Genomic DNA, 21,682 nt, shown 5'->3' with positions numbered 1-21,682 from the left:
CGAGCCCTGGAGGCAAAAAAAAAAAAGGCAACTATTTATATTTAGCACCAGAGCCTCTGGCACTACTTTTGTACTCAATAAATAAATAAATATTGATGAAAAAAGCTGACCATAAAAACATAAGAAACAGTTGTTACACAGTGTGGAGATACATACATACATACATACATACATATATATTTGCAAATGTTGGAGGGGGCAGAAACAAGGTTTTCACAGTTTTTTTCTCAACAAAAATTCCCTCATGTCTGGATGGCTCAAATGATAGTTTTGGATTCCCTTAGTTCTCACAGTGGAGTCACCTTGTAGCATGCACCAGCACCCCTCCCTCCTTCCTCCATGCTCATCACACAAGGCAAACTCGGCCTCAGGCAGGAGCTGAGGAAAGCTCTCTGAGCAGGCTCCAAACCAGTTCTCAAGTTTCAACTCAGGTCAGCTGCACATCAGATTGGCTGTGCTAGGAAGAAGAGCAGAGACTTAACCCAATCACAAATCTCAGATTTTCTTCTTTCTTGGTCTCCTCCCTAGAATCCTGGCAACAGCCAGCACTTTGTTTTTCTTCCTGGAATCAGAAACACATCCCCAACCCCCTCTACTCCACCCGCTTGAGGTTGCTGTGGAGATAGGACGCTACAACTGTAGAGCAACTAAGACCCAGAAATTGTTTAATAAGACTTCTGTAAGAAACTGCATTGTGTTGCCTCCTTCCAAATCTGCACGCCCCTTGCATCCAGAATATATATCGTTTTGTTTTGTTTTGTTTTGTTTGCTTGACTCCTTCCATGGAAGAGCCAACCTCTCCAAAACAAGAAATAGAAAGCCAAGAACCTGGGGAAGCAGGAAGGTCATGGGAAGACACAAAAGCAGTTTCTTTTCAAGATCCCAAGCCTGAGTTTTCTGAGCACTTGGAGTTAGAGCAGGATCTAGAAAAGGGGTCCCAGTCCAGCAGCCCTCCTCACCAGAGCCCCCAGTCTAGAGCCGGCGCGCCTGTGAATGACCTCACGGGACCAGGTACACCATCTCCACTTTCTGCTCCTCAGGAGTCCTTCTCCATTCCTCTCTCGGTTCAGTCCACACAGGACCTTGCCACGCCGCTGTCACCGTTGCAGTCAGACAAGGTCACCAGTCTAACTGCTGAGCCTCAGTCAGACCACTTGGAACAACCATCTGATAAAGCAGAGGGAAATGCTCTTCAGCAAGGCTCTCAGCAACCCAGACATCACCTGCATGGACCAGAGGGTATAAGCCATTCCAACTCTAAACAGAAAGAGTTGAGGTTTGATATTTTTCAGGAGGAGAGCCCCAACGGTAACCCTGATCTGAGTCAGTGCGGGCCCAGGCCCTCTGCATTGGGCCCCAGTATGGTTGAGATTGCTGTTCAGAATGCCAAGGCTTACCTACTGAAGACCAGCAGCAAGTCAGGCTTAAACCTGTAAGTCTGGGAGGGGAAAACGAAGGGGGCAAAAAGGAAAGCTGCACACTTTGCTACAAGTGAGGACCTGGTTGTGACCATGGGTCACCCCGTTTGTGCTCTATATATACCAGGAATCAGAGGAAGGAAGCTCCATGGGTGGTGGAGTAAGACTATAGTTGCCACTTCTCTTTTTCTTTTTTAATTTACTTATTTATTTATTAGAAAGTGACAGAGAGAAATGGAGAAGGGAGGAGGAGTAGAGAGGGAAAAAAACAGAGAGACACCTGTAGCCCTGCTTCACCACTTGTGAAACTTTCCCACTGCAGGTGGGGGCCAGGGGCTTGAACCTGGTCCTTGTGCACTGTGATGTATGTGCTTAACCAGGTGCGCCATCAACTGGCCCCTACTGCCTTCTGTTTTCCTCTCCCTCCCTCTCTGTCTGAACATGAGTCATGGCATTGTACAGGCTGGCTGTGTTTGTCTGGGTAATGGAAATAGATATGAAAAGTAGGTGTTAACAAAAGAGTAAGTGATATAATAGCTTTATCTCAGGACACAAAATAGTCACTGGTAATTTTTTTCTAGCTTCTTTAAATGACCACTGGCACATGTAAATAAATCCTAAAAAATAAGGAGTGATTTCAAAGATACCATAAAGACTGTGATATTCATGCATCTTTTCAAGGTGCTTGTATAAAATAGTTGTCTACTAGTGATATGAAATACATATTTCTAATATAAACTTTTTAGTGTTTAAGTGGTTTGAATTCAACCCAGGAAATTCTGGGGTGACTATTTCTCTCTGTTACCCTGAATCTATCCTGATTGAGCTCTGAAAATTAGGCATTCTGAGAAATCCTTGAGTCCTGAACAAGCAAGAAAAATTGATCACTGTCTAAGCTTTCTGAAAAATATGCCATTACATCCAGATTTCTCTTAAAATGTGGTGGCCTAAAGTCCACATGTTTTGGTCATCTCATTACAGATTTAATTTCAGGATTTATGACAGAGTACAGATTTCTTTTTTTATGGGGTTAAGATTTTATTTATTGACTGATGAGAAAGATAGGAGGAGAGATAAAGAACCAGACATCAGATCATGTGATGCCGGGGATTGAACTCAAGACCTCATGCTTGAGAGTTCAATGCCTTATCCACTGCATTACCTCCCAGACCATCAAAGTACAGATTTCAAGGCATTCTTCCTTCCAGAGTCAACAGACGTTTAGGGCTATAAAGGATTTTTGGAAACATCTACTACAACTGATTCTTTAAAAATGAAGACATTGGGCTGGGCTGGTTGAGCACATATGTTACCATGCACAAGGACTTGGGTTCAAACACCCGTTCCCCACTTGCAGGGGAAAGCTTTGCTAGTGGTTAATCAGTGCTGCAGGTGTCTGTCTTCCTCTTCCCTCTCAGTTTCTGGCTCTCTCTATCCAATAAGATAATATTTTTTCCCTCCAGGGTTATTGCTGGGGCTCGGTGCCTGCACTACGAATCCACTGCTCCTGGAGAACATTTTTTCCCTATTTTTGTTGCTCTTGTTGTTGTCATTATTGTTATTGTTGTTACTGCTGTTGTTATTGGACAGGACAGAGAGAAATTGAAAGAAAAGGGAAAGACAGAGAGGGGCAGAGAAAGAAACCTGAAGACCTGCTTCACTGCTTGTGAAGTGACACCCCCCAACCAACAGGTGAGGAGCCGGGGGCTCGAACCCAGATCCTTATTCTGGCCCATGGGTTTCACGCCATGTGCACTTTACTCTCTGTGCTACTGCTCGCCTCACAATAGTATTTTGTAATGGGGGCATTAAGCTGTGAAAAAATCAGTTTTCTCAACCACTCTGACTCTTACATCTTCCTCCATCATTTTGCTCTAGCAAGATGGACTCTTCAGTTTCCATGTGTTTAATTCTTCTGTCTAGTGGATTTTTCACTAAGTCCTTGACTATCCCTCTCATCATCATTTAGAAGCATATAACTCTGTCACAGTGTTGTTTCTTTCATAGCCTTTAATGTCACTTTATATTGTATTTTGTTTTATTGCCTCTAGAGTTATCACTGGGGCTCGGTGCCGGCATTACGAATCCACTGCTCCTGGCTGCTATTTCTTTCCATTTTACTGGCTAGGACAGAGAGAAATTGAGAGAGGAGAGGGAGATAGGGAGAAAAAGAGATAGCTGTGGCTTGAACTGGATCCTTATGAAGGTCCTTGCACTTAGTACTATGTGCACTTGACTGGGTATGCCACTGCTGGGCCCTGGACACTTTTTATTTTAAATACAGTTACAAACTGATATGTTAGTGTCTGGTTTACTAGGCTGCCGCTGGGTGGCAGGTCCCCAGAGAGCAGATGTTACCAGTTAAAATGGCTCAGGAACCACCAGTATTGGGTTGTTGGGAAAATCATGACACATTTTTTTGCATAGAAAAAACACTTCATGACTATTTCCCCAACAACCTAATACTTCAGTCCTTGTGACAATCAGCAAAGAACTGAAGATTGACAGACAGAAGCTTGAAGCAAAGTGTTTCATTGTATTGTTAGTAAACAAAGTTACTCTCACAGAATTAGAGGGCTCACTCCTCAGGCAGATGATGAGCCCAGAAGTACAGGACTGACTGTTTTAAAGTAAAAGTTTGGGAAGCGTTTGAGATTACATCACTGATCAGTGGTTGGAGTTTATATAAGGAATAGTACTTTGCACATATGCTTACCCATAATGCATACAGAAAAAAAAAACACCACAGGGTGGTACAAACAGCAATGCTAATTTATTACAGTGACAGTATCATGAAGCAGGGGTCATCTTTGACTACCTGTCTTCTCTATGCCTGCTCCACCTGTGGTAACTAACAAGTGAGTTTCGTTCCCCCTTGATAAGCCAGGTGACATTTCAGTTCTTTCCTGAGTAGGACAAGTGTGACAATTTGACTGTCCTTGGCAGAACATACTCAACCATGAGTTCTGCTGCCTCACATTTTGTTCTTAACTTCTTCCTGGGTGGTTTTCCACACAGCTGGCAGCATCGTGCTCTTTATAAGATGGGCTTGGTACCTCCTCTTAACTATAATAATCAGTGATTTTCCGACCTATTAGCCTACTGTAACACAGATATCATATGAGTTTTGTGCACCACATCTGCTCAGTGCCTACCAGTGCTACTTGCTGTGTACTGAATAAATAATCAATCAAAGAGTGGCAGCCCAGTAAATACAGCGCAGATCACTTAATCATCAAAACTGACATTTATAACTGACACCAGCAAACATGAACTCAATGCCCGTTTAATATAAAATGTGTGGCAAATGTTGATAGTTACTACTATATTTTAAAAACGAGATACAATTTTTAAGGTATGAAGAATTGCAAAACAGTATTTGACATAAGAAATCTTTCACAAAACCTGAGATTGATGACTTAAATATTGTATTTAAATGTACTTTAAATTAGCAACTAAGTTTCAAGGACGCTCTATAGTGGATCCTAGTTGAATTTATTTTCTTTCTTTCTCTCTCTTTCTTTCTCTTTCTTTCCCTTTCTCTTTATTTATTTGATAGAAATAGCCAGAAATTGAGAGGGATAGGGAGGAAGTAAGGGAGAGAGACAGAGAGACACCTGCAGCCCTGCTTCAACACTTGTGAAGCTTTCCTCTTACAGGTGGGGACCAGGGGCTTGAATTCAGTCCTTGTACATTGTAATATGTATGCTCAACTAGGTACACCACCACCCAGCCCCCCATCTATCCTTCCTTCCTTCCTCCCTTTCTTTCCTTCTACCCGGCCCTCACATATGTGTGATTCCACTGCTCCTCAACTCATTTTTTTCACTACTTTATTTTAGAAAGATAGAGGGAGAGCCATAAGTAGGAGAGACATCACTGTACTATTCCATCATCCTTGGCTCTTTTTCTGGTGCTGGCCATTGCACCATTCTTACGCTGCTGGGCATCACACCTGGGTCTCTGTGTGTGGCATGGCATGTGTTCTACCAGATGAGTTATCTTCTGACTCAAACTGAACCTCTGATAGAGGCTTTTTATCTTAATATCCTGGGTAAAGACAATAAGCAAGAATTCATAGACTTTATTGAAATCTTTATTAAAGAACACATATTAAGTAATTGAGAGTTCGTTAACAATTTACAAGTGAATACAAACATATAAAATGGGGAAAATTCCACTACTGAATTATTTTATAATTGACATCATTTAAATATATAAATCTTATTGGACAGATTTTATGATACTCTTATAATTATCAATAAACTTGTAAACAAGTGATTTTTTTTGTTGTTATCAGAGTTTTGCTGGGATTCTGTGCCTGCATAATGAATACACTGCTTATAGTAACCATATTTTCCTTATCTCCTTTTGAAAGAGACAGAGATAACTTGAGAGGGAAGAGAAGACAGAGATAGAGAGACTTCTGAAGCTTTGAAAGGGGGGGGGTTCAGGTCCTTGTACATGGTAATTTGTACCCTCTACTGAGTGTTCCATAACCTGGTCCCTGGACAACCAATTATTACTAACAATGTCTGAGTTTAATTTTATTTCAAATGCTGCTTCTGAGATAATAAATACCTCTCCATTCCTACAGCACAGAAAGTACTATAAAGAACCCATCACAACTTAATGCAGTGCATACTATTTTATAACACGGTTCTATCACTTGTGGGTAATAAGGGATAAAATATGAAATGCATTTTTTAGTATTTTATTTATATATTTACTGGATACAGATAGAAAGAAATGTAAAATAAAGGGAGAGGTGGGGGGTAAAAAAGGAGACACCAGTAGTACTGCTTCACCACTCATGAAGCTTCCCCTCTGCAGGTGGGGACTGGGGGCTTGAACCCTGATCCTTGTATTTTAACATGTGTGCTTACCCAGATACACTACCTCCAGCCCCCTGAAACATACTTCTTATAGTTCTTTTTTTTTTTTTTTTTTTTTTTTTTTTTTTTTTTTTTATTTAAATTTTTAATTTAAGAAAGGATTAGTGAACAAAGGCATAAGGTAGGAGGGGTACAACTCCACACAATTCCCACCACCCAATCCCCATAACCCACCCTCTCCCATGATAGCCTTCCCATTCTCTAGCCCTCTGGGAGCATGGACCCAGGGTCGTTGAGGGTTGCAGAAGGTAGAAGGTCTGGCTTCTGTAATTGCTTCCCTGCTGAACATGGGTGTTGACTGGTCGGTCCATACTCCCAGTCTGCCTCTCTCTTTCCCTAGTCAGGTGTGTCTCTGGGGAAGCTGAGCTCCAGGACACATTGGTGGGGTCCTCAATCCAGGGAAGCCTAGCCAGCATCCTGGTGGCATCTGGAACCTGGTGATTGAAAAGAGAGTTAACATACAAAGCCAATCAATTTGTTGAGCAAACATGGATCCCAAGATTGGAATAGTGGAGAGGAAGTGTTGGGGAGGTACTCACTGCAAACTCTAGTGTAATCCTGCTTTCAGGTATATATTTTGCAGTAGTTTATGGATACGTGTGCACATAAGCTCTCTCTCACAGAAACTGGTATATGTCTAGGTTATACTTCTTATAGTTCTATAGCCACTGACGTAGATAACTGGCCTGGCAAAATGATTAGGAGCAGACTCCATCTTGAGAGAATTAATAGAACTTAGAAATCAAACTATATTTTCCTAGACTAGATGAAAGTAGAATGGAAAGAATTAAAATATGGCTAATGACTTTAAAATATATTCCCAAGAGAGTTCAGTCTCAAATAAAATGTGAAAATGTACCTGGGATAGCCTAATCATCTTGCTATAATATTTTTCTCTAATAATTGAAATAGTCATATCATATTGGAGGCATTTTCCAAATAAAACTCTGTGGTTAAGCTCTTTCTGAGGTGGTAGAAGTTATCATAAGTATTTGTACACTTAACTTTTCTGAAGGCTTCCAGTTGAAGTTTCCTGACTACTAACTGATGGAGTTTGTATGAAAGTGAAGTGTGTGTGTGTGTGTGTGTGTGTGGGGGGGGGTGTCACGGTAGAGGCCTCACTGCTTTTTTAAAGATAGAGAGGGGGAGACAGACACCACTGTACTAAAGCTTTTCCTAATGCCACTGTCCTCCCATGTGGTATATCAGGGGCTCCAATGTGGGTTGTAAGCAACATCCCATGTTGTTGGGCCTTAAAGCCAGCCCCCCTGCTCTGCTTATATAATCATTGTTTTGCCTGAAATATCCCCACCACCACGTTATCCCCTCAGGGTATTGCTAATTCAGTTAAAACCATTGCAAAGTTGCTAAGGACGCTTCCACCTCCCCAACATGCCTTTTGCCTCTTTCTACCCCTTTCCTAGCCAATCCCGTCCCAACTTGCCACTTCCGGAATTCTCCCATAAAAGCCTCTCCTGCTTCCACTTTTGCTCTTTTTGTTGTTTTCTCTTCCATGAACCGACCAGGAGAAGGGCTGGTGGGCATAGTGGGAGGTGGTCATTTTGCTAGCTCCACGTGGCCTGAACCGCTGTGCTCACACCCAATTCTGGGGTGGCTAGCTCTACCACAAGTTCCTGGTCTCTTCTCCCTCCTCCCCCAAGCAACCCGACACCATGTGGTCTATCTTACCAGCCTTCCTCAAATACATTTGACATGGATAATGCAGTTTTCTCTTTTCTGGTAGATATGATCATCTTTCTAATATACTGACCAAGATCTTAGATGAGCGTCCTGAAAATGCTGTGGACACCATTGAAAATATCAGCCAAGATGTGAAGAAAGCACATTTTAGTAAAAAATTAGATACACTCCAAAATGAGAATGAGATGCTCCCAACATATGAAATAGCAGAGAAGCAAAAAGCTCTTTTTCTCCAGGGAAATTTGGAAGGAGGTGACCAAGAACTGGAAGATGAAATAGTGAGTGGTGTGAATTTCTGTAGTTTAATTCTAGGGGGGTTGTTTGGTTGCTTTATTTTATTTTTATTATCTTAATTAATGTATTGGGTAGAGATAGCCAGAAATCGAGAGGAAGGGGCCGGTAGAGAAGGAGAGAAGTAGAGAGACACCTGCAGCACTGCTTCACCACTTGCAAAGCTTTTCCCCGCAGGTGGGGACTGAAGGCTTGAACCCAGGTCCTTGAGCCTTGTAGTATGTGTGCTCAACCAAGTGCACCATGACCTGTCCCCTTTGTTTTTAATGAGTGAAACGTGACTTTAAATGTCTGTCTTCTATAATATCCTTAATAGTACTTGCAGTTGCAATGTCCACAACACATTTATTTGTTTAGAATTTCTTACGCATTAAATTGTCTTTTAGTATTTCAGAGGATTGATTGGTAAATATTTGTGGAGTCAAGCTTCTAGAAATCAGAGAAAATGGCTCTTCATTTTTAAATCATCCACAAACTATCTAAACCTGGATGTATAGCTGCTACAATGTGAGATAATTTAAAATTAGACTTTGGGGAGTCAGGTGATAGCGCAGCGGGTTAAGCCCACATGGCGCAAAGTACAAGGACCGGCATAAGGATGCTGGTTCGAGCCCCCGGCTCCCAACCTGCAGGGGTGACGCCTTACAGGCGGTGAAGCAGGTCTGCAGGTGTCTGTCTTTCTCTCCCTCTCTGTCTTCCCCTCCTCTCTCCATTTCTCTCTGTCCTATTCAGCAATGATGACATCAATAATAACAATAACTACAACAATAAAACAACAAGGGCAACAAAAGGGAAAATAAATAAATAAAATTGGACTTTGATTCAAGTTGCACATCTTCCCTTGAGTTAACTATAAGAAATAGAAGTACTTCTAGTGTCACCTCGCTCTCTCCCAATTAAATGGTATCTGTATAGCAATGGGACATACTAAAAGAAGATTAGTATAAACGTTTCTCTTAAACCCAGTTCGAGCCCCTGGCTCCCACCTGCAGGGGGGAAGTTTTGTGAGTGGTGAAGCAGGTCTGCAGGTGTCCCTCGCCTTCTCTCCCTCTTTATCTCCCCTTCCCTCTCAATTCTGGCTCTCTCTAGCCAATAAACAGATAAAGATACATTTCAAAAATTAAAAAGACATTTCTCTTAATTTCTGTAGATGACAAAAATCTGGTTAAATTCTGTTTTCAGATGTAATCATCAGTGCCTGAGCACTTATTTTATGTTCCTTCTACTTATCCTAAACATAGGGAACCATATTGACTTTTATTTGTCCTATATATTACCACACATACTATATATATATTCTTTGGACTGAAGCACTGCTCAGCTCTGGCTTATGGTGGTTCGGGGGACTGAATCAGAGACTTTGGAGCCCCAGGCATGAGAGTCTCTTTGCATAACCCTTATGCTATCCACCCCAACCCAATAAATATTTGTTATCTAGAAAATATGTTTATATATTCAACATAAAAGTGCAAGTAAATATATTTTCTAAATATATGTGTGTGAGTAGGTTATACCATATTTTACTATTTCAGGATAGTAAAGGAACCGCTGAAGTGATTTGGTTAAAAGAGAATGTTGCCTTTTTATGACACACAATGAATATTAAGTTATCTCTGCTTAAAAAGTACACATAGAGCTTTAGAAGTATAGGTATTAACTGTTTTCTGAAGCTAGCATGATGCCAACCAGACTTTCCTGGATTAACAACCCCACCAATGTGTCCTGGAGCTCTGCTTCCCCGGAATCCCGCCCCAATTGGGAATGAGAGAGGCAGGCTGGGAGTATGGATCAACCTGTCAACACCCATGTTTAGTGAGGAAGCAATTACAGAAGCCAGACTTTCCACCTTCTGCATCCCACAATGACCCTGGGTCCATACTCCCTGAGGGTTAAGAATAGGAAAGCTATTGGGGGAGGGAATGGAATATGTAATTCTTATGGTGGGAATTGTGTGGAGTTGTACCCCTCTTATCCTATGGTTTTGTCAATGTTTCCTTTTTATAAATAAATTTTTTAAAAAGTACACATAGAACATAGTTTATACAGATGAGTTTCGAACACAATAGTGGAAACTACATTTGTAAGCATCAAGGAGATTGAAATTCAGACATTATCAAAGCTTGATCCAAATGTTAAATGGAGAAAAATTTGAGGAGTAAGTAATGCGGGTGAAGGAAGGGGAAGCAAATAGTTCTCTCACGGATAAAATGGTCATCACAGCATTTGTATTTCCAGGCAGAAAGCTCTCTTCCGAATGTAATGGAGTCAGCGTTTTACTTTGAACAAGCTGGAGTTGGTTTGGGCACAGATGAGACTTATCGCATATTTCTTGCCCTTAAGCAGCTTACCGATACCCACCCAATCCAAAGATGCCGTTTTTGGGGCAAGATCTTGGGTCTGGAAATGAATTATATTGTGGCGGAAGTAGAATTCCGTGAGGGGGAAGATGAAGAGGAAGAGGACGATGAAGAGGCAATTGAAGAGCGAGACAACGGAGACAGCGAAGCTGATGGCGACGATGATGAGTTACCAAGGTCCTTCTATAAGGCCCCACAGGCTGTACCAAAAGAAGAAAGCAGAACGGGGGCCAACAAATACACTTATTTTGTTTGCAATGAACCAGGAAGACCATGGGCGAAGTTGCCTTCAGTTACACCTGCCCAGATTGTTATTGCAAGAAAAATCAAGAAATTTTTCACTGGGCGATTGGATAACCCCATTATAAGCTATCCACCTTTCCCAGGAACTGAAAGCAATTACTTACGAGCGCAGATTGCCAGAATTTCAGCAGCGACTCATGTCAGTCCTCTAGGATTCTATCAATTTGGTGAAGAAGAAGAAGAAGAAGAAGAAGAAGAGGAAGAAGAGATAGACGGTGGGAGAGAGAGCTTTGAGGAAAACCCAGATTTTGAAGGCATCCAAGTGATCGATCTTGTGGAATCCCTGTCTAACTGGGTTCATCACGTGCAGTATATTCTCCCACAGGTAGGGAGGGGCTTGGCTATTCTCAGCTCCTTAACCACTCAGCAAAGAGTTATTGCATTGTCTCCAACATATACATGATATCAAAGGTCTCCGGTCTCTAGACTGAGAGACAATTAGACAATAAAGTAAAAACAAAGCATGATACTCTTGTCTAGTGTAGACCTGAGATAGTCAACAGGTTTTTTTTTAATTTCCAAAAGAAAAATAAATATTTCTGTGGTTTTTTTCAAAAGTATAATATATGTAAGGATTTAGATTTACAGGTGTCATGAAATTCTTTTTCTTTTCTTTTTTTAAATATTTGTTCATTCCCTTTTGTTGCCCTTGTTTCATTGTTGTAATTATTGTTGTTGTTATTGATGTCGTTGTTGGATAGGATAGAGAGAAATGGAGAGCGGGGGGGGGGGGGAGACAGAGAGGGGAGAGAAAGATAGACACCTGCAGATCTGCTTCATTGCCTGTGAAGCGACTCCCCTGCAGGTGGGGAGCCTATGATAACATGTGCACACTGTCAGGTGTACTACCACCCAACCTATCTTATTCCGTTTCTGTAATGCAAGGAACTATTATGCCAAGAGGAATAAAAGATTATAAAGGTCACTAGGCAGTGGTATACCCAGTTGAATATGCATATTACCTTGTATAAGGACCCACAACTAAGCCCCATCCCTTCAAGAGTGGGAAAGCAGGTCTGCAGGTTCTTTCTCCCTCTCTCTGATGCCTCTCTCCCCTCTCAGTTTCTCTCTGCCCTATCAAATAAAGTGAAGGAAGGAAGGAAGGGAGGAGAGGGAAGAAAGTGAGAAAGAAAGACAAAGAAAGAATGAAAGAAAGGAAAAGCAAAAATGGCTGCCAGAAGTGTTGGGTTCGTAGTATCAGCACTGAGCCCCAGTGATGGCGCTGCTTAATAAAAAATTAAAATGAGAGATTATAAAGAAAAAAGAAAACAGTACTGCCTTGCAGTAATATAACACTGTTTAAAAGTGTTTTCTGTGTATTATTACCTTCAATGCTCACAAGCATATGTAAAAAGTTGATTTTATCTCCATTTTATAGATAAGTAAACTGAGGCCGAGGTTTAGGAAATGTAACAAAGAAAATATCAATAGTAAACATAGGGTTGGATATAAATGGGCTGACTGTACTCAGAGGTCATTCTTCTAATTACTGTGGTACTATGCCTTATTATTGTAAGTAGTCTCCATTACGCATTGCTGCTATATCTTTGTTTGGTATTTTACCAGACCACTACAAAGTTCTGGTTTATGGTGGTGTGAGGGATTGAACCTGAGACCTCAGAGCCTCAGGCATGAAACTTTTTGCCCCCTGCCCTTTCATTACACTTTGATCTATAAATGAGAAACCACTCAAATGTCCACAATGAACCTTAATATTACATTTAAGTGTTTGTTATGTATAATAGTGCTTTCCTGCTTGCATGTAAATTCTTTTTTTTGAAATTAGTAAAAATGAATGATTCATTACCTTTTCCATTAAGCCTGTTGATTCTAAGATGTTAATAATGTTCTATAATTTTAAGAAGCTGGCCCAATTTTGAAATCGAATAACTGTTTGCTTGAAATAACTTAAGAGTGAACATAGCACTCAGTATACTGAATAAATAAGACTAAATTCTCACACAGTGGGCCAATTTATAGATATTGTTTCAATAAAATTAATATTCTGATATTTGAAGTTCAAGGCATTACTAATACTTGCAGTATTCATACCCAGGGTCGCTGTAATTGGTTCAACCCCATACAAAAAAGTGAGGAAGAGGAAGAAGATGAAGAGAAAGAAGAAAAAGGAGAAGAAGCTGAATACATAGAACAGGAAGTAGGGCCTCCTCTTCTGACACCACTATCAGAAGACATAGGTGATTTCATAACCACTGCACCTCTTATGTAATTCATGGTATACATGTATATATTATGCATATGTTTAATAGTTGATATAGTATGTGTATATATGGCACATGACATATGCTTTATGCATTTTATATGGCAAACATGAAAATTGGAGAGCCCGGGGCCGGGTGGTGGTGCACCTACCTGGTTAAGTGCACGTTACAATGTGCAAGGATCTGGGTTTGAGCCCCTGCTCCCCAGATGTGGGGGGGGGAGTTTTGCGAGTGGTGAGGCAGGGCTGCAAGTGTCTGTCTCTATCACCCTCTTCCCATTTGACTTTTGGCTGTCTCTATCCAATAAAATAGATAAATAAAACATTTAAAAAAATTGGAGAGCTCTAAAAAGTGAATAAGAACCAAGGTTTTATCTGTTTCTTGTCATGTATTCTGAGATGGTAGAAAGTAATAATGTAGCTAGCTGGTCACACACCACCAACTTTTACTTAAAGAGGTTGAACAAGTAATTTAGGATGAAAATAAGTAGACTGTAGAGTGTTCAGATGTGGTGACAGTTATCTTGTGGTCTCATTCATGTCTTGCACTCTACAGACCATAAGCACATAGGTATATAGTAAAATAGTAGAAGGTAGTTTTATTTAATCCACTAATGTGCTTATACCCTTACGTCTTCCTGTGCAGTTTTGGAACTCCTTGGCTTATAATACTTGCTCTATGTCAAAGTTATTTTATATTTTATTTAGTCACTTAATTTTCTTTTCTTTTTTTTTTAAATATTTATTTTATTTATTTATTCCCTTTTGTTGCCCTTGTTGTTTTATTGTTGTAGTTATTATTGTTGTTGTCGTTGGATAGGACAGAGAGAAATGGAGAGAGGAGGGGAAGACAGAGAGGAGGAGAGAAAGATAGACACCTGCAGACCTGCTTCACCGCCTGTGAAGCAACTCCTCTGCAGGTGGGGAGCCGGGGTTCCAACCGGGATCCTTATGCTGGTCCTTGTGCTTTGCGCCACCTGCGCTTAACCCGCTGCGTTACAGCCCAACTCCCTTAATTTTCTTTTTTTAAATAAAAGTTTTTAAAGATTTTATTTATTGATGAGAAAGACAGGAGGGGAGAGAGAAAGAACCAGACATCACTCTGGTACATGTGCTGCCGCGACTTGAACTCAAGACCTCACGCTTGAGTCAAGCGCTTTATCCACTGTGCCACCTCCTGGACCACTATTTTCTATACTATATAAACTTCCTCTCCCATTTTTTTTTCTGTTGCTTAAGTACATACACACACACACACACACACACACACACAGAGTAATATTCAAATTTTATTTTTCCAGAACCTTCAAAAAAATGTTGTCCTGATTCTGTGTTAAGCTGTTTTAACATTTTGGTCTTATTTTTTATTTTTATTTTTTAAAAAATATATATACACTTTATGAGAGAGCAAAGCACCATGTCACTCCATTATCTGGGATTGAGTCTTGACCTTAAAGTATTCTAACCTGGTTGTTTAACTTTTCTGTGTTATGAGTTTTCAGTTTTTAAGAGAAGCCTCTCAACTGCACAGCAAATTCTTCTCTATTCCCGAGTTAAAATGTTTAATTCCTCTGTGGCTTACAGAGATCCAGAATATACCACCTTGGACAACACGGCTCTCCTCCAGTCTCATTCCTCAGTATGCTATTGCAGTCCTTAGATCAAACCTCTGGCCAGGAGCGTATGCCTTTTCCAATGGCAAGTAAGTATCCGATGGCTTACAAAGATGTTGCTGAGATCATTTAAAGCTCTGGAAGTTAGTCATCACTAGAATGTTAAATTACAGGAGTCGGGCAATAGCGCAGCGGGTTAAGTGCATGTGGCGCAAAGCCCAAGGACCGGCATAAGGATCCCGGTTCGAGCCTCTGGCTCCCCACCTGTAGGGGGTCGCTTCACAGGCGGTGAAGCAGGTCTGCAAGTGTCTATCTTTCTCTCCCTCCCCCCATCTTCCCCTCCTCTCTCCATTTCTCTCTGTCCTATCCAACAATGATGACACCAATAACAATAACTACCACAAAAACAAGGGCAAGAAAAGGGAAAATAAATTAAAAAATGTTAAATTACATTCCAAATTTTCTGCCCCCATTTCCTACCTCCTTCTCGACAGAAAGTAGAAACCTAGAAAAACAACAACAACAACAAAACCACGGAGGTTGCCCTAGATGGCTGCTTGGGGAAGCCAATCACAATGAGGTTGCCCTAGATGGCTGCTTGGGGAAGCCAATCACAATGAGGTTGCCCTAGATGGCTGCTTGGGAAGCCAATCACAATGACCTGGGGAGCCCCCAGACAGTAAATGGCTGGGTAGGGAAAATGGTGTGGGATATTCTTCCCAAAGACACTCCCGAAGGTCTAAAGAGCAGCCATTTTTAAACTTACCATTTTTCTTTGTTTAGTAACTTTTTCTCAAAAGAGTTACATGATATTTTAATTAGCCTGAAGTATAGGATACATTTTGGCAGGGTCTAACCCTATCATCTTCTTGTCTAGCTTCAGCAATTTGGATGTAATTCTTGTGGCAGAAAAATCATTTAGGAATATTCATACTATCACATTTAAAATTTTGACATTATAATTTCATGACAAAACTTTCTCATTACGGAACTATCAGCTTTCTTTTTAAATTTTTTATTTTATTTATATTTATGTATAGGATAGAAACAGCAAGAAATTGAGAGAAAAGAGGGAGACAGAGAGGGAGAGGGGGAGAGAAGAGACACCTGTAGCACTGTTTCACCGCTCATGAAGCATTCCCTCTGCAGGTGGGGACCGGGGATTTGAACCCGGGTCCTTGCGCACTGTAAAGTGTGCAATCAACCAGATATACCATTACTCAGCCCCGAAAATATCAACTTTCTTACTGAAAAGTTACATAATGGCCATCCACACTTTATTTTTTAAACTTACAGAAAGTTTGAAAACTTCTACATAGGCTGGGGTCATAAATATAGTCCAGACAACTATACACCCCCAGTCCCACCACCAGTTTATCAAGAATACCCCAGTGGACCTGAAATTACAGAAATGGATGACCCAAATGTGGAAGAGGAACAAGCTTTCAGGGCTGCACAAGAAGCAGCAACAGTACTTCCGGTCGAGGAGAATGAAACTGAGGAAGAGGAAGAAGAAGAAGAAGATGATGATGATTATGAATAACAAGAACAAACTAGAGTCAAGAGGACAGTTCACCCGAGAGGGTGCCTGCTTTGACATGGTTCCTGCTGTGGCATCCCTCCAGCTCCTCCTTACCCCTCTCTGAAATATCTTAGCAATTCTCATTTTTAGGTTTATGTAGTCTATGACTGACAGTTTGCAGACCATTCTGACAAACAATTCTCTCAAACACTTTGAGGGGGAATTTAATCCCTACCTGAGCACTTCAGGAAGCGTATCTAAGAGAATGCCCTTTCTATGTTCTGTCTAAGGGGAGATGGGTCAAAAGCAGCAGCAAGTCTGTCCTGGTGAAGGACTTTGGGATGAAAAGAACTAGAACAATGAGTGGTGAGAGTTGAGGTTGGAATGGTTAAGTAGGGGCCAAATTGTGTACAGTACTATCCATATTGAATTCTTATCCATGAAAAATGAATAGGGCCCGAGTAGGATTTCACAAAATCACATTGGGGGGAGGGCTCGGGTTCAGGTCCTGGAACATGATGGCAGAGGAGGACCTAGTGGGGGCTGAATTGTTATGTGGAAAACTGAGAGATGTTATGCATGTACAAACTACTGTATTTTACTGCTGACTGGAAACCATTAATGCCAATAAAGAAATAAAAATAAAAACCACTCATATTGTTGAACATTTGGTTTCCATGTGGAAGATGAACTAACAGAATACAGGGAGGCCAGGTAAGAGATTATCACATTATCCAGGTAAGAGGTCATGGTGACACTAAACGGGATGGGGATAGCAAACAGAAAACTGCTTAGTGAAGGACGGAAAACGTGACATCTCAAAAAATTTCTAACGGGCAATATTCTTTTTCAGAGTGACATTTTTGGTATTTGATGGAGAAGTTACTATTTCTAAAACCTCCAAATATTCCTTTTTAATTTCCTCATAGTATAGTAGATACTTGCTCTTTTTTTTTTTTTTAATAGCTTAATATTTACTTATTCATCTGCCCTCACCATCTTTTGAGAAACCACTTGTCCTCTGGCATAGTCTCATGCTGATCAGAAGTGCTCTCCCTAGAATCTTGAGTTTTGAGCACAAACATTAAACCTTGGCTCTGGACCTGTTTGTTCCTCTAAATGAATCTATAGTCTAGCCTCTAGAATTCCCAGCATTCTAGCATAATTCTCCAGTTACCCATGGATTTTGAGAGTTTCTGATAAGTTTCCACCAAATTTTCTTCTGCTTAAATTGTTCAGAATAAAATTCTTGGTAGTATCCTTGTATGATACATACAACATGAGTCTTAGTTTCTTTTTTACTGAGCACATGAAACATTAGACACTAAATCACATTTGTGTAAGAGTGTAAGTATTTAACAAAAGCAATTTTTTTTTAAAGTTATGCCTGTGAAATGTTTTATAGCTGGTTCTAAGTGGTGAGAAAGGAATTTTATTATGTGTTTTACAAAGGAAAAAAAATCAGAGTGCTCTAATGGTAAGAATTTAGAGGTGAGACATCGTGTGTCCACACCCTGGATTAAGAGAACTTGCTTAGGCAAATTACTAATTTTGTAGAGTATTAGCTTCCTCACAGTGCTAATAGTACTTCTCTCTACTAAACTAATGAGCACATGGAAAATACTAACAATACCTAATACAAATAAGGGCCTAATAAATATTACAGGTTCTGAAACATGGATAAGGAATATAAAGCCCACAATGCAAGTTAATATCTTTTATTGAGAAAATTGCTAACAAGTATGAGGAACATAATTTAGACATTTTTAGAAATTAAATTATAAGCTTATTACTTCTAAGAATTCACAGATACGTAAGCAGTATTAGAATTTAATTTCTGAATGTGGAAAAAGAAACTTCATCACGCAAATGCTTCTTCAAGGAATCTTCTCAGCAGTGAAGACTTGAGAAGCTTGCCTCCTGGCCTTGAAAATAAAACATAATAATAAAAAAACATAAGCAAGAAGCCAATTAATGAGATTTCTAATGTAATTATAGTGTTACCCCGATGAATAGGAAGTATGCAAGGCTAGCACATCTAAGGCTCCCAGCTCTGTTCCCAAGAACATGTACCAGAGTTGGGCTCTGGCTTCTTTCTTTCTTTCTTTCTTTCTTTCTTTCTTTTTTTCTTTCTTTCTTTCTTTCTTTCTCTCTCTCTCTCTCTCTCTTTCTTTCTCTCTCTCTTCCTTCCTTCCTTCCTTTCTCTCTCTCTCTCTCTTTCTTTTTCATGTGAATAATCTTTTTGATTTGCTTTGATCTGGGTTTTGGTGGAAATGGGACCTGCATATACACAATTTCATTGCTTTGGATTTTTATCCTTCAGATAGAGATGGGGGCAGGAGCCAGGCGATGGTGCACCTGGTTAAGTGCACACATTACAGTGTGTAAGGACCCAGGTTCAAGTCCCTGGTCCCCACCTGCAGCGGAAGCTTCTTGAGTGGGAAACAGGGCTGCAGGTGTTTGTCTCTTTCCCTCTCTATTTCTTCTTTCCTTCCTTCTCAATTCTCTCTATCCAATAATAAAAACATTAAAAATAAAATATCTTCAAAAAGAAAAAAAAAAAGGGGGGGGGGAGGGAGAGACCACAACAGTGAAGCTTCCTCCATCACCATACAGCTTCTATGTGGTGCTGGGGCTTAACCCTGGGTAACAGTATGGAGAAACTGGCACTCTAACTGGTGAGCTATATCTCTCCAGCCTAGATACTCTGAAACACCAAATCTGTTCTGAAATTCCTACAACTATAGTTATAACTTAGAAGGCAAGGGGATTATTTATCTCTCTCTTTTTTTAATGAGATGCAGGGAATGAACCCAGGGTTTTGTCCCTTTGTGCTATCATCAATCAGCAGTTGCCTCGGGCCAGTTTTTTCATTCATTGTTTTAGAAGAGAGAAAAAAGAAGCAGGAGGGGGTGGGGGAGCAGAGAGAGAAGCAAGGAGGGGAGGAGAAGGAAGAGGGGAGGAGAATGAAGGAGAGGGAAGAAGGGAGGAAGGGAGGGAGAGAGGGAGAGAGGGAGAGGGAGAGAGAGAGAGATGGAAGTACCCCAGCGCCATTCCACCAACCAAGGAGCTTCTTTGGTAATATACATGATGTTACCCACTTGTGGTGCTTGATTTGAAACTCATTTATAAGATGCAAACTCTACCAAGTGAACTATCTCCCAGTCCAACAGATTTTATATGAGTTTCAAAATCACAAAGTAAAATATTATTTTGATAATTCTGAGCTGAGGAGATGGCATAATTACTATGTAAAAGATTTTCATGCCTGTGGCTCTTAAGTTCTAGGTTCAATCCTAGACACAATCATAAGCCAGAGCTGAGCAGTGCACTGGTGTCTGTTTGCCTCTCTCCCTCTCTGTATGTGTGTATATATGTGTGTGTGTGTGTGTGTGTGTGTGTGTGTGTGTATCTTTCTGTTAAAGTCTCTCTTAATAAAATAAAATATTTAGAGAGAAACTGAGAGGGAAGGGGAGTAAGAGAGGGAGGCAGAGAGACACCTGTAGCAGTGATACACTGTTATGTGCACCATGGCCTGGCCAACCCCCCATTTTTTTTTAAAAATAAAGTTATTATTTTTCCTTTAGTTACAAAATGTAGATTTCTCTCAGATGATAGTATTTACTGAATTCCTAAATGGTATAAGGCACTGTTAAGAAGAACAGATTATAAGATAAAGATAATGAAAACACCGGAACCAAAACCAAAGGGGTGAAAACAAACATTTAAAGGCCAAACTTCTGACACAAAAACTTTGCAGAAAAAAAAAACCAAACAAACAAATAAACAAAACAAAACAAACAAAAATTTTACAGACATAAAACTGTAAGCCTTTGTAATGAACAAACAGGAACAGTAAGTCCAGGGCTGGGTCGGGGTGCTGTCTGAACTGCAAACATAACCGTTACTGTGTAGATGTGTGACCCTGCTAAGCGTAGCAACGTCTCTGTGCCTAGGCAGCTTCATCTGTAAAATGAGAATAACAGTGACTGTTTTATATGGTGGTTGAGTGGATTAAATCACTTCTTATCTGTAAAGTGCTCAGAATAAGCCTTATATAAGTGCTACTTCTACCAGTACTATGAAATTTAGTTAGTCCCTCTTTATCAGACAATTTTGTACACTGACGGTCAATTTCTGATTCTTCCGGTAAGGAGAGAGCTACTCTCCATATTAGTAATGAAAGGAATGGTTAACAAATGTATTTTTACATTTCTAAATGTAAAAATGTATTTTAAGTTTTTAGTATTGTAACATTAGCAATAACGCCTATTTCAAAACTAGAGAGATGTAAGCTAGCTGGGATGTCCTGCTACACTCCCTCCTATTCCGCCCTACCCTACTCTCAGAAGGCATCTGCATTCTCCAATGTGGCTGGGGGCTGGGTTCAAACCAGGGCTGTGGCAGAGGGCAAAGCAGGTGCACTAACTAGGTGAGCCATTTCGCTGACCTTAAAATAAAATACTTTTACGATGTTCTGAGTATTTAAAAAAAAAAAAGGTAACATTTGAGATTTAAATATGTCCATTACAGTAATTAAATGGCATGAAAAGCCAGAGAGGTAACTCACGTGGGAAGGTGCCTGCTTTGCCAGGCAATCACCTCAATGTTGTGCTATCATTCCCTCTCTCTTTCTGTCTTACTGTCTGAAAAAAGTCAGGCCTGGAATGGGGAAGCTCTGTCAACCACCAAAGAAATAAAAACAAACATCTCCGGCAACCTAATGAAACAGACTTAGCAGAATAAATTGTAGGGGCAACAAAAGGCAGCATTGATTTTTAACAAAACAAATTAAAATGCTAAGTTCAACCTCTTGTTTTACGGACTTTGAGCTACTTACCACTTTTTCCTCTGGAGAAAGAACACCCTCTACTGACACTATCTGGTACTGCTTATGTTTTAAATTTCCCACAAATTTCCGAAGTTGCTTGAGATGGCTAACCTCCACATCTTGCTTTAATAATTTCTGCATTTCTCTAGAAGGGCATCCAGGATCAAATATTAGTAGACACAACGTTCGGTTTTTTCTCTCTTCAATTCCAACAACAGTTCGACTATGACCTACCAAAAAATAAAACAATGGTTACTTGTATATCTTACCTACGGGTAACTTTACAGTTGATTTTTCCCCTCATGTTTTTGCTGTTTGGTGTGTGATTAAAAGGTAGTCTCTCTGACCTCTATATCTGAGCTCTCTCATGCTCAAGTACATGTAGCACTCTGTCCTTCAGTTTTCTTTTCTTTAATAAAGGCTTCATCACCAAAGTATCCTACTTTTTTGCTAGCTACTTCACTTCCCCTAATCCTTTGATCTTTTAAAAAATATTTATTTATTCCCTTTTGTTGCCCTTGTTGTTTTAT

The 21,682-nt window shown here is 40.3% G+C and overlaps 2 protein-coding genes across 9 annotated transcripts in view; one reads left to right on the top strand and one right to left on the bottom strand.

Moving 5' to 3' along the window:
* The first annotated feature begins 1,096 nt into the window (after positions 1-1,096).
* Positions 1,097-16,973, top strand: RSPH4A (radial spoke head component 4A). The gene is made up of 6 exons (XM_007521049.2): positions 1,097-1,432; positions 8,058-8,292; positions 10,541-11,290; positions 13,022-13,163; positions 14,771-14,888; positions 16,096-16,973. Exons 1-6 carry the CDS (start codon positions 1,362-1,364, stop codon positions 16,340-16,342), a joined length of 1,563 nt encoding a protein of 520 aa, XP_007521111.2. The 5' UTR covers positions 1,097-1,361; the 3' UTR covers positions 16,343-16,973.
* A 1,050-nt stretch (positions 16,974-18,023) lies between these two features.
* Positions 18,024-21,682, bottom strand: part of ZUP1 (zinc finger containing ubiquitin peptidase 1) — a 39,457-nt gene continuing 35,798 nt past the window's right edge. For 2 of the 8 annotated variants that reach the window (XM_060190579.1, XM_060190580.1), the window contains exons 9-10: positions 21,162-21,382; positions 19,846-20,287 (exon numbers count right to left, since the gene is read on the bottom strand). In XM_060190579.1, coding sequence (XP_060046562.1) covers positions 19,988-20,287; positions 21,162-21,382 — 521 coding nt within the window. In that variant the 3' untranslated portion in view covers positions 19,846-19,987. Of the gene's footprint in view, positions 18,247-19,686; positions 20,288-21,161; positions 21,383-21,682 lie in introns of those variants that run through there. The other 6 variants (XM_060190582.1, XM_060190585.1, XM_007521035.3 and 3 more) reach the window with 5 other exon arrangements.

The sequence above is a fragment of the Erinaceus europaeus genome, chromosome 4 (genome assembly GCF_950295315.1).
Source record: "Erinaceus europaeus chromosome 4, mEriEur2.1, whole genome shotgun sequence".
NCBI lineage: Eukaryota > Metazoa > Chordata > Mammalia > Eulipotyphla > Erinaceidae > Erinaceus > Erinaceus europaeus.
Note: the sequence above shows the minus strand (reverse complement) of the source record. Positions and strands in the feature narration are given on the sequence as shown.